The following is a 12,500-nucleotide window of genomic DNA, read 5'->3' on the forward strand; positions in this document are numbered from 1 at the left end:
CACGTTTATGGAATAAAAATCCCCAATATAGGCCATTCCTCAAAATTTAAAAATTTCAGGACAATGTTTCTATGAATTTTTAGCTCTACTGGTCAGAGACCAGAAGAGCTTATGCGATAGTAATGCGTCCGGCGTCCGTCCGTCTATCCGTCTGTCTGTCTAGCTGTCTGTAAACAATTTTTCAAAATGCTACTCATCCTACAGTTTTAGTCTAATTTCAATATAACTTAGCACACAAGTAGACTACACTAAGATACATAATTCTGTATATCGGTTTTTGATTTCAATAAACGGTGTTGCCATGGTATCTAAAAATAGAAATTTCTGTGAAATTCTTTCAAAATGCTACTCCTCCTACAGTTTTGGTCTGATTTCAATATAACTTGGCATACAAGTAGACTACACTAAGATACATAATTCTGAATATCGGTTTTTGATTTTGATGAACGGTGTTGCCATGGTTACTAAAAATAGAAATGTCTGTAAAATTGTGGTCTGATTTCAATATAACTTGGCACACAAGTAGACTACACCAAGAAGATAAAGAGACTTTATCAAGGATCATTATTCCATTTATTGTAAAGATTCAATTCCCAACTGCTTAAGTACTTTTCTCTTCCTTTGCTATAAGTACAAACCAGTAGAGCTTCAGTCTTGACAGAGACTTCTGGTTTAAGAAGTTTTGAAAAAATGGTTTGTTTAAAATTTATATGTAATTCAAAGAAATGAGAACTATTTAATTTATTATATATCTATAAATAATGGTTGACTGGAAAAACCGTGGATACATGTAACACCTTTCAATGAAAATAAGGGACAGATTAATTTGAACACCAACACAAAGTTTAAATCTTTCATATCTGAGTAAAACTGAATTTTTTGTAGTAAATTGATACTATGGTAGCCATGGAAACGGATTTTAAAATCCTTAAATGTGTTTTTATATGGTCCTACGGCATACAAACTTAAAAAAATAGAGATTTTGTCAGAGAATAGACAAGTGTTCTTTAATAACGAAACATAAAGCTAAAAAAATGCTTAATTAAAAATGAATATGTTTGTAGTTAAATCACCATTTATTATATTGTCATTTAAAGATTTCGCTGCACTTCCTTAACTTATGACATTTTCTGAACATTGGATATGTAGATCTACACAGTTTTTACATGTAATACACGAAAAACAGTGACAATATTGACGGCTGCATGTGTATCTTATGCACACAGTGCAGTATATATGTTTAGGAAAGAAGCCACAATAGTAGATTTTAAAACAAAATTGATGCAAGGCGGGCACGTAGCATCATTTTTGAAAGTGGGGGGGGCATCAGAATTTTTTTTTTCACTTACCTGTAAAAGATGACAAGCAAAAAAAAAAAAAGGAAATTGCTCAAACTCGAAAATCCTATTTCGTGGGGGGGGGGGGGGGGCAACTTTTTTTCAATGTCAACTTTCTTTAACTACTAATTGTTTTGCAAACAATACTACATTTCCCTGATATCATTTTACTATGGTAAGAAGTTGAGGGGGGCAACCTTTCAATAAACATTTTCAATAGTAAAGGTAATATTGGGAAAAAAAAGTCCCCCCCCCCCCCCCCCCCCTTGTTGCTACGTGCCTGCAAAGCATCAAATCGGCCGCAAAAATGAGCTTTTTTCTCAAAAAAAAAGAAGAAGAACAAAACGAAAACAAAACAAAAACACAAGATTTCCAAAGTATTAAAATTATAAAAGTTTAAAAACAAGATGACCACCATCTTCGCTAGGGCTTGAGAAGATAGATAAACGGAAATGGCATGTAAACTAATTATTTAATGTAAATTACTTAATTGAAATAAATCCAACAATGAACGATAAAAACGTTATATATCAAAATGAAAAATTTTATCGAACTTCCCTCAGTACCACTTTTAAAAAAAAAAAAAAAATCTTCACTTCCCCTTCTTTGAATATACTGCAACATGGGCGTGTTGAAATAGGGGGGGGGGTGTAAAACTACGCTTCAATGTTTAATGCCTTTATGATATTTTTTGTCAAAAAAGGGGGAACGAGGCTAAGCCCCCCCCACCCCCACCCTCCATGGTTCTGACGCTTATTATACAGTTTAAAGTATATCATTGAGGGAGTTTACAAGATTCCAGTTCCCCAAAACCAGGACTATCTCCCGTTTTATTATACCGATACAAATTTAAATTGTAAAGATCACCTTTTTAAAAAAAAAAAAGAATATGCATTATTTGTCACCCATCAATAATCATTATGATTTGTCATACATTTAATATGAGTGATATTGTGGGGATCCGAACACCCCACCCACCCACCCATTACCCTCAGGCTATTTTTTTTTTCGTTAGAAGACTTCACTCTCTCTTAGCTTCTCATTTTATGTCCAGGCTCTACCTCCCTTAAGAATGTACTCTACTATAAACTGGCTTGCTAATCTTGGCTGCCCTCTTTCCCTTAGACCTGAAGTTGAACATGTTACATTTGAGAGAAGTAACTCAAAATAAAAAGAGATAAACAAGTAGCCTCCCTTTGACTTTTTGTCATGTGGCATGAAGGCGAGACTGAAATGTACCTGCAACCATAAAGAGCTGTCACTATATCGGTACATATAGCAGTGTACATAAGTTATTCGTTTTTATATACAGGTAAACTTCGGTATCTCGACATCGGATATGTCGACAACCTGGGATATGTCGACATCCGTCCGCGGTCCTGGCATTATTTACTATATAAATGATTTGCAAAACCTCTGATATGTCGACCTCGGTAATGTCGACTACCCAGCTTATCTCGACGTATTTCACAGCCCCAAGAGCAAAATTTACCTGGTATATGTCGACATCGGGGTAATTTTCTGCTCTACTTAACCTAATTGTTTGTCAGCTCGTCGCTCGTCACGTACGAACGACTCCATGTATCTCGACGTCGTCAGAAATTCACACCTTTCACACCCATGTTTTGACTACACACTGCTCTGTAGAACTGTGTTTGTAGAGGAATCCTAAGCCCCCTCGGTGTCTCTAATACGTTAATTGTTTAATGTTCAGCTTAGGTAATATCACTGATAAATCTTCTCGATTCTGCGTTAATGTAAAACCGTTTATTTATGTCGAAATCTAACAAAACTTAAACATTTTATTAAAAAAAGTAACTGAATAACAATGAACAATATACACATTGAATTCAATTTAACTTAAAAATTGTGGTAAAAATGCATTAATCAGGAATCAATCAAATCCACGACATGCACGAATATAGCATCAGCCGTAATATGGATTCATGTACAGTAACATCATAAGTTTGTTAATGCACAATTCCAATTAAATTTTGGTTTGAAAATGAAATGAAAATTAATGATGAATGATTATGAAATAAAAAAAAGTGAAATGAAATAATTTTTAAAAATATACGCATTAATTATTTTCCGTATCTCGGAAGTCGACTTTGTACCGTTCCGGTTTGGAGTTCATAGAGCGCATTTCATATCCTGTTCTGACAGAGCGGTATGTGGATCGAATGCTGGATGGAAAACGGTTCTCAGTAAAATGTGAATTTCGATTTTAAAAAAAAAAAGCATTTCATAAATAACATTTGTGAATAACTTCTTAGAATTTCTAATAGATATAGAGGGAGAGCTGAAACAAATGAGCTAGTCTAATTGAAGACATGTAGGTACCTGTAGTTATACGTCTGTTCAGTTAAGGTCTATGGTTTTACTATGCAGTAAAATTAAGGACGTCGAGTGTCAACTCTGATATCTCGACACCTCGGACATCTCGACATTTTCCAACTGTCCCGTCGATGTCGAGATAACGAAGTTTACCTGTATTTTCGCAATTTGTTTATTTCAATAGATCTAATTGAATTTTCAACTCGAATTTTCTAGATTCAATACTTTGTTAGGCCTACATATGTTATAAACTCTCGGATCGGAAAATATTTTTAATAATAAACTTTTTAAAATTAAGCAGTCTTCTTGAAATGCCAACAGCAGTTTCTGAAATGCATGTTGGTTTTGGATAGGGCCTGTGGCTTTGTGCGCTTGTAGGCCCTATCTTGACTCAGCCAAACGTAAATCATTTTTAGTTCACCTGAGCCGAAGGCTCAAGTGAGCTTTTCTGATCAAAATTTGTCCGTCGTCTGTCGTTGTTGTCGTTGTCGTCGTCGTCGTCGTAAACTTTTCACATTTTCATCTTCTTCTCAAGAACCACTGGGCCAATTTCAACCAAACTTGGCACAAAGTATCCTTGGGTGAAAGGGATTCAAGTTTCTTAAAATGAAGGGCCACGCCCTTTTCCAAGGGGAGATAATCATGAATTTGTTAAAAATTAATGGCATTTTTAAAAAATCTTCTTCTCCAGAACCGCTGGGCCAGGAAAGATGAAACTCATGCGGAAGCATCCTCAGGTAGTATAGATTCAAGTTTGTTCAAATCATGACCCCCGGGGCAAGGGTGGGGCCAAAATGGCCAACCCAAGTTTTACATAGGAATATATAGGAAAAATCTTTAAAAATCTTCTTCTCCAGAACCATTGGGCCAGGAAAGATGAAACTCATGTGACGTTATCCTCAGGTAGTGTAGATTCAAGTTTGTTCAAATCATGACCCCCGGGGTAAGGGTGGGGCCAAAATGGCCAACCCAAGTTTTACATAGGAATATATAGGAAAAATCTTTAAAAAATCTTCTTCTCCAGAACCACTGGGCCAGGAAAGATGAAACTCATGTGGAATCATCCTCAGGTAGTGTAGATTCAAGTTTGTTCAAATCATGATCCCCGGGGCAAAGGTGGGGCCAAAATGGCCGACCCAAGTTTTACATAGGAATATATAGGAAAAATCTTTAAAAATCTTCTTCTCCAGAACCACAAGGCCAGGAAATATGAAACTCATGTGGAATCATCCTCAGGTAGTGTAGATTCAAGTTTGTTCAAATCATGACCCCCGGGGCAAGGGTGGGGCCAAAATGGCCGACCCAAGTTTTACATAGGAATATAAGAAAAATCTTTAAAAATCTTCTTCTCAAGAACCACTAGGACAGGAAAGATGAAACTCATGTGGAAGCATCCTCAGATAGTATAAATTCAAGTTTGTTCAAATCATGACCCCCGGGGCAAGGGTGGGGCCAAAATGGCCGACCCAAGTTTTATATAGGAATATATAGGAAAAATCTTTAAAAAATCTTCTTCTCCAGAACCATTGGGCCAGGAAAGATGAAACTCATGTGGAATCATCCTCAGGTGTGCAGATTCAAGTTTGTTCAAATCATGACCCCCGGGGCAAGGGTGGGGCCAAAATGGCCGACCCAAGTTTTACATAGGGATATATAGGGAAACCTTTTAAAATCTTCTTTTCAAGTACTTCAAAGCTATGATTAGTGATATTTATATGGAATCATCCTGAGGTAGTGTAGATTCTACTTTGTTCAAATGATGAACGCCTGGAGGGGGGGGGGGGAGTAAATTCAAGCCCGATGTGCTCAGGTGAGCGCTGTGGCCCCTGGGCCTCTTGTTATCATTTATGACGCCAGTCAATGCAAACTTCACCATGTTCACGACATACACAATTTGTGTTTTGTAAATGGGGTAAACAATAATTTTCAGTTTATATATATACATCCTGGTAGTTGCTACCGATGTAATTGTTTATGTTAAAAATATATTAATATATTCTAGGCTTAATTCCGACTTGGTGACAATCAAGTTTCTCGGGTGATCTCCCTTTGATTACATAGTGACCATGGAGATGAGGAGACTGGATCGGGAGATAAAACATGAATACATTGTTTGTAAAATAAATAAGATTTGGGGGAAAGAGTATCCATTTTTTAAAAGATATTTCAGCATAATCAATGATAATTTAAACCTAGATCAGCTGCGCTTGACTAAAAAGTCTTGGGTTAGGAATGAGGCGCGACAAGTCGACATTATTGCATCTTCATGCAGTCATGCTTATAGAGACTCCGAGAGATTTTCGTACTTTTTTGCACCACAACACAAAATAACTTATAATAAATGGTACATTTGCATTTAAAAACCAATTAAAATTTACAAAAGCAACATAGAGTCTTGTTTCTTTTTTATTAATTTGGGTAAACCCCTATTATTTCCACTTTGGTGGTCGGTGCGAAGAGATTTGAATCGAACGAAAATTAGATATTTCGATGTGGCGACACCCCTTGAACAAAATAAAATAACACTCTATTTGTTCATTTTTTAATTTTCTTTTTAATGGTGTGAATCTTATTTTGTTCAAAGGGTGTGGCCACAGCAAAAATTTAAATCAAAGACAAAAAAATGCTAAATTTTGATAAAAAGTGGCAAAGTTCACGTGTTTAGATGTTTTCTGCACAAATATGACGTCATTAAATGAAAATTTCGGCGTAAACTATTCAAGTTTGATACCTAAGGATAATATTTCCGTAAATAATTTTCTTCTTTCCCTCACTTTATTTTTCCTAAAATCATTAGGCCGATTTAGCACATTCGTGGATTTAGCTCTTTTAATTATAGGAATATATAGGGAAAACTTTTTAAAATCTTCTTTTCAAGTACTTCAAAGCCATGATTAGTAATATTCATTTGGAATCATCTTCAGGTAGTGTAGATTCTAGTTCGTTCAAATCATGTCCCCTGGGGGCCTAAAATTCAAGCCCCCCCCCCCCCCCCCCCCCCCCCAGCCTCAGTAAATTTTCAGTTCTGATATGTGCTTTTTCCTAGCCAATGTGCTCAGGTGAGCGCTGTGGCCCCTGGGCCTCTTGTTGAAAAAATTTTCTGCCCATCTCCTTAAAAGCAAAAATATAAGTTTTAATATGCAAGGGTATAACGTAATATTTACAAAATTTTTAAAAATCTGGACGATTTGGTGCTGGACAGGGCTCTATTAACTTTTATTCTATTGAGATAAGTTATTCTCCTTTGCCGTTCATCTTTCAGTTGATGATTTAACTATAATCTGTTTATTTTTTAGATTTATTTAAAAATAATACACAAGCAACAGCACCTGCAGATGAAAGAGATGTGCATCAAAATCCTGAAGGTGAATCTGTTAAATATGATTTGAAAAATAAATCTGGATAAAGTTATTTCAAAACAGAATCAAATTTTGAGGTCATTCAAGGGGCATGGGTGTGTATTTGAAGTTTATATTTAAGGAACTTCTTTTATCAGGAAATTAGTACATGTGTATTAAAGTTTTAAATAGGTCACTTTTCTGTAAGCTAAATCATAATGATTCTATTGATTTCAAAATTAGCAAATATGGGGTAATTGTATATTGTGCATCATATAAATTCATGCAACTCTTCATACCAAGAAAATGAAATTTAAACCACAACAAAAATAAGTGATATCACAGAAGCTGGAAATGTTTTAGAATATTACAAATTTACTGCAGCATATAATAATGTTAAGTTATGTCTTTTATGAAATTAGATAAATAAAGGATTTTTGAGAAGTATATTTTGGATAAGTGGTCATATAGGAAACATGATTAAAAATTGCAAAGAAAATTGGGGGGGGGGGGGGGAGGGGGGTAGTGTGCATTTTACTGACAAGGGTACAATTAACTTGACATTTTTGCACTAACTATATTTATCAGATCTAATCGTGGCAATAAATGTTATCTTATTTTACCTAATGATATAGTTTTAATAATATATACCAGTGAACAGCTAGGTCTTGCAAATTAATGTGCATAAATTATGTTTGAACTTTTTTGCGATTTTCGAACAATTTTTGAACAAAAAAATGTAAACTTTTAAATATCATGAATTCTTTGTTAAATTTTAATATTATTATATTAATATTGCAAAGTCTATGGATTGATTGTGTAAATTTTGTTTTTGAATAATTGGAACCTAGCATATAAGGCCATCATTAAAAATAGTAATGTTTGATGTACTCCGACCCATATTTCTCAATGTGGGTAGGTAGGTAAGTATTTAAATTTTTTTTGCATAATACAGTATTGAACAAATTGATTGATGACATAAAAATCACAGACTCGGAAATTTATTGATGTTTTCATTACACACTCAGAAAACAACACTACACAATTTGATTTTTTATTGCTTAAAAATTTTTAATCCAAAAACATCCTAGAGAAATTATATACTGAAAACCAACTTTTATTTGTGTCATGTGTGTGCAAGAAAATTTTGTGAGATTCAGGAGAGCCTCGTCATCATGAATATATATGCATGGACACGAACAAGTCCTTAAGGTCTATATGTCCTTAAATAACAGATCCAAAATAGCTTTGATTGAAAAAATTAATCATCGCGAACTAGTTTACCCCTGGTAATCCGCGAAATAAAGTTGTCGCGAATAAAAGTTGGTTAACAGTACCTTTTAAATTGAATATTAACGATTTGTTAAGTATAGTTAACAATTCGTTAAGTATAGTTTTCATCTGTAAAACTATATTTAACGGTTGTTCACTATAGTTGACGAATGATAATCTAAGTTTATCTGTCTGTAATAAGCGTTAACAATAGATTTTGTTGATAAACATAGATTCATGTTTGTAAACTATAGTTTACAATTGTAAACTATAGTTAAGAGTTGTTAATCATAGTTTCACAAATCGTGAAACTATATTTATCAGATCGTTAACTATAGTTAACAGTTTGTAAACTATAGTTTACAAATCGTGAAACTGTATTTATCAGATAATCTATGTTTTGCAATGGCAAATGATTGTTTTCAGTGTTAAGTATAGTTTACGGTTGTGAAACATAGATTATCGCGTTAACTATGGTTTACGGATGAAAAATATAGATGAACGTTGTTAACTATAGTTTACAGTCCGTAAACTATAGTTTACAACCGATAAACCTAGTTTATTGACTGTGAAACTATGTTTAGCTCATTTTTGTGAATTTGGCGTGCCATATATATACATTGTATATTATATTTCAGAGACTGTACCTATAATGTTAGAGTCTGAGGATCATGAACACAGGGCAGAAGATAATGGTAGTTTTTTTGTTGTTGTAAATTTAAATATTTGGACAGCTTACTTTAGTTCAAGAATGTCTGGTATTTATTGCAGTAATGCATGTGGGATTTTTAAATCAGTGATAGCATTTCCTCTATGTCACTAAATTACCAGTAGATGTTCAGTATACTTATGTGGATTAAGTACTTTTTTGCTGGCTCACGTGAGCTGAAAGTTTGAGTTTTTATGATCACCAGTTGTCTGTCGTCCCTCCAATAGTTCATAAACTTTTCACATTTTCAATACATTTTCAAGAACCATGGGGCCAAATTTAAATTGAATGGTTCAAAACATCCTTCAGTGAAGGGAAAGGATGGCCCCCCTGATAAATTGACAAAAATTTCAATGTCCAAATTTTCCTCAAATTTTTGTATTTAACTAATCACTGATATGTGTATACTTTTATGGAATACTATTTTTAACAAAATAAGATATGAAAATGTGAAAGGAGAAAATTGTACCTTTCAGCACTCACATGCTATTTTTTAAAAAGTTGTAAAATCTAGCTGGCCTTTCCTATTATGAACAGATCGACAAAACTGGATTTTCTGACGTAAGACTAAATTCTTAGAGGTAGGTCCACAATTGAAGTCTAAGTTTAACATTGAAATATAATAAAAAAAATCTTGAAAAATCTTCTGAAGAATCATTGAGCCAGAAAAGCTGAAATTTATTTGGAAGCATCCTTAGTAGAGGTAGTGTAGATACTAGATAAGATCATGACCCATGAGAATGGGTTGGGCTACAATAGGTATGACAAGGGAAAATCAGGTGAAGAACCACATGACCAAAGTTAACTCATATGAGTGTTGTGGCCCGTTGGCCTCTTTTTTTATACTTAAAACAAATTTTAAAAATATTTTTAGAGCTTCCTATGGGTGAGCAAAGCAGAGGAACAGAAAGTATTGCCCACACCTGCAGTGAAAATTCCACTAGTTACACATATCCAGGTGTTCTTACAAAAGTTCCTCTTCCTGTATCTTCAACCATACAGGAGGATAGACAAGGTCAGCAGATTCTCAAAGATAGTTAATTATTATAGCTTAATATTTTGTATAATATAATTAGTTCATATTAATAAACTAGATTAGCCAAGACAAAAAATACAGAGATTTGTTAATAAGGTACAAGTATTCTTAATTTGAAAAATAAAATATGTTTTGTGAGCATTATATTCTTCTTGCAAAGGAAAAAATAAAATTTTCTAATTCAGATGGAGGAGCACATTCAAATTTAGAGGATGGGGAGCTTCAAGTTGATTCTGAAGAAATTCAGTTTACAGGTCCAGAAGAATTTTCTCCCATGTGTGTGAATGATCCTTGCAATAGTGAGTTGATTAAATGAAAGTAAATGATTCAAATACTTTTTAAATATACACTGAACATTTTATACAAACTGGTCAGCTGTACATATAAAAACAAAAACATGACAGATGATTGAAAAAGAAAAGAATAAATAACTAAGAATGGAAAAATACATCTGAATATACTCTAAATGAAATCCTGCAATGAATAAAAAATGACTTTATTTACAGAAATACAGCAAAATCATAAAATTCACTTTTTACAGCATTGCAATCTTGGAATGATGGTCTTTCTTCATTCATATCATCCTTTAAACTGTTTCCTTCCATCTAAAAATATTATATGCCACTTAACGAGGCCGAGTCTAATTATTTTTATACCCCCCGCAAACAAAGTTTGGGGGGGTATATAGGAATCACCTTGTCCGTCTGTCTGTCTGTCCGTCTGTCCGTCTGTCTGTGCAATCGTGTCCGGTCCGTATCTTTCTTACAGAGGGACATTAGAATCTACTACTCCACACTAAGATTGCTCATGACCTAAGGGTGTGTCATGACCATGACCCAAGGTCATTTGGGGAAGTTCAAGGTCACTGGAAGAAAAATTTAATAATTCGTGTCCCGTCCATATCTTTCTTATGGATAAACTTGGTAGGTTCTCATTTCACACAAAGATTGCCCATGACCCAAGGGTGTGTCATAACCTTGACCCAAGGTCATTCGGGGAAGTTCAAGGTCACTGGAAGAAAAAATTCAAAATTCATGTTTGATACATATCTTTTATGGATAAACTTGGTGGGTTCTCATTTCACACAAAGATTGCCCATGACCCAAGGGTGTGTCATGACAATTGACCCAAGGTCATTTGGGGAAGTTCAAGGTCATTGGAAGAAAAATTTCATAATTCGTGTCCGGTCCATATCTTTCTTACGGATAAACTTGGTAGGTTCTCATTTCACACAAAGATTGCCCATGACCCAAGGGTGTGTCATAACCTTGACCCAAGGTCATTCGGGGAAGTTCAAGGTCACTGGAAGAAAAAATTCAAAATTCATGTTTGATACATATCTTTTATGGATAAACTTGGTGGGTTCTCATTTCACAAAAAGATTGCCCATGACCCAAGGGTGTGTCATGACAATTGACCCAAGGTCATTTGGGGAAGTTCAAGGTCATTGGAAGAAAAATTTCATAATTCGTGTCCGGTCCATATCTTCCTTATTGATAAACTTGGTAGGTTTTCATTTCACATAAAGATTGCCCATACCCAAGGGTGTGTCATGACCTTGACCCAAGGTCATTTGGAGAAGTTCAAGGTCACTGGTAGAAAAATTTCATAATTCGTGTCCGGTCCATATCTTTCTTATGGATAAACTTGGTAGTTTCTCATTTCACACAAAGACTGCCCATGACCGAAGAGTGTGTCATGACCTTGACCCAAGGTCATTGGGGAAGTTCAAGGTCACTGGAAGAAAAATTTCATAATTCATGTCCGGTCCATATCTTTCTTATTGATAAACTTGGTAGGTTCTCATTTCACTCAAAGATTGCCCATGGCCCAAGGGTGTGTCATGACCTTGACCCAAGATCATTTGGGGAAGTTCAAGGTCACTGGAAGAAAAATTTCATAATTCGTGTTTGATACATATCTTTATTATGGAAAAACTTCTGAAAAATCCAGCGGGGGGTATTTTGTTCCGTTTGGACAGTTCTAGTTACCCTTGGGATCTTGATAATTTTTCGTCAATTAATTTTTACTTTTATATTTATTGTTTTAAGATTAAAAAATCGAATGTTTACCACGCCGATTTCTTAGGGGGCCATCTCAAAAGTGGTCAAATTTTACTATTGGACGCTATGGAAATTTGTTGGAAAAGCGCCAAATTACCACATTTTCCCCATATTTTTTGTATTCCTGCCTAGAAATTTCTTCTTCAGTCAAGTATATGAAAGTTATTGTAAAAAGTCACCAAATTGTGAAATTTCAAAAAAGTTGACAATCTAGTTTGGTCTAGGTCTTAATTACAAACTTAATTTTATTTTTTCGATGCCTAATACCTGTAAAATTGCCATATTGTGGTATAAATACATATCTGTGCAGCTGATTTATCGGTGCAGATAATTTTTTTGGGAAAAAAAAGCAATATTTAGATTGCTAGTGTGCTTCCTGTGATGTTCTGTTAACAGATTCTAGTATAA

The 12,500-nt window shown here is 34.6% G+C and overlaps 1 protein-coding gene across 1 annotated transcript in view; it reads left to right on the plus strand.

The window, feature by feature from the left end:
- Positions 1–12,500, plus strand: part of LOC134231227 (uncharacterized) — a 42,797-nt gene that overhangs the window by 22,827 nt on the left and 7,470 nt on the right. The window contains exons 7-10 of the mRNA XM_062713160.1: positions 6,971–7,039; positions 8,923–8,979; positions 9,868–10,008; positions 10,215–10,328. Of these exons, the coding sequence (XP_062569144.1) occupies positions 6,971–7,039; positions 8,923–8,979; positions 9,868–10,008; positions 10,215–10,328 (381 nt within the window). The remainder of the gene's footprint in view (positions 1–6,970; positions 7,040–8,922; positions 8,980–9,867; positions 10,009–10,214; positions 10,329–12,500) is intronic.

Source organism: Saccostrea cucullata, unplaced genomic scaffold (assembly GCF_032062105.1).
Source record: "Saccostrea cucullata isolate Sc308-1 unplaced genomic scaffold, CSIRO_AGI_Scuc_v1 ctg4818, whole genome shotgun sequence".
NCBI classification, from domain to species: Eukaryota; Metazoa; Mollusca; class Bivalvia; order Ostreida; family Ostreidae; genus Saccostrea; species Saccostrea cuccullata.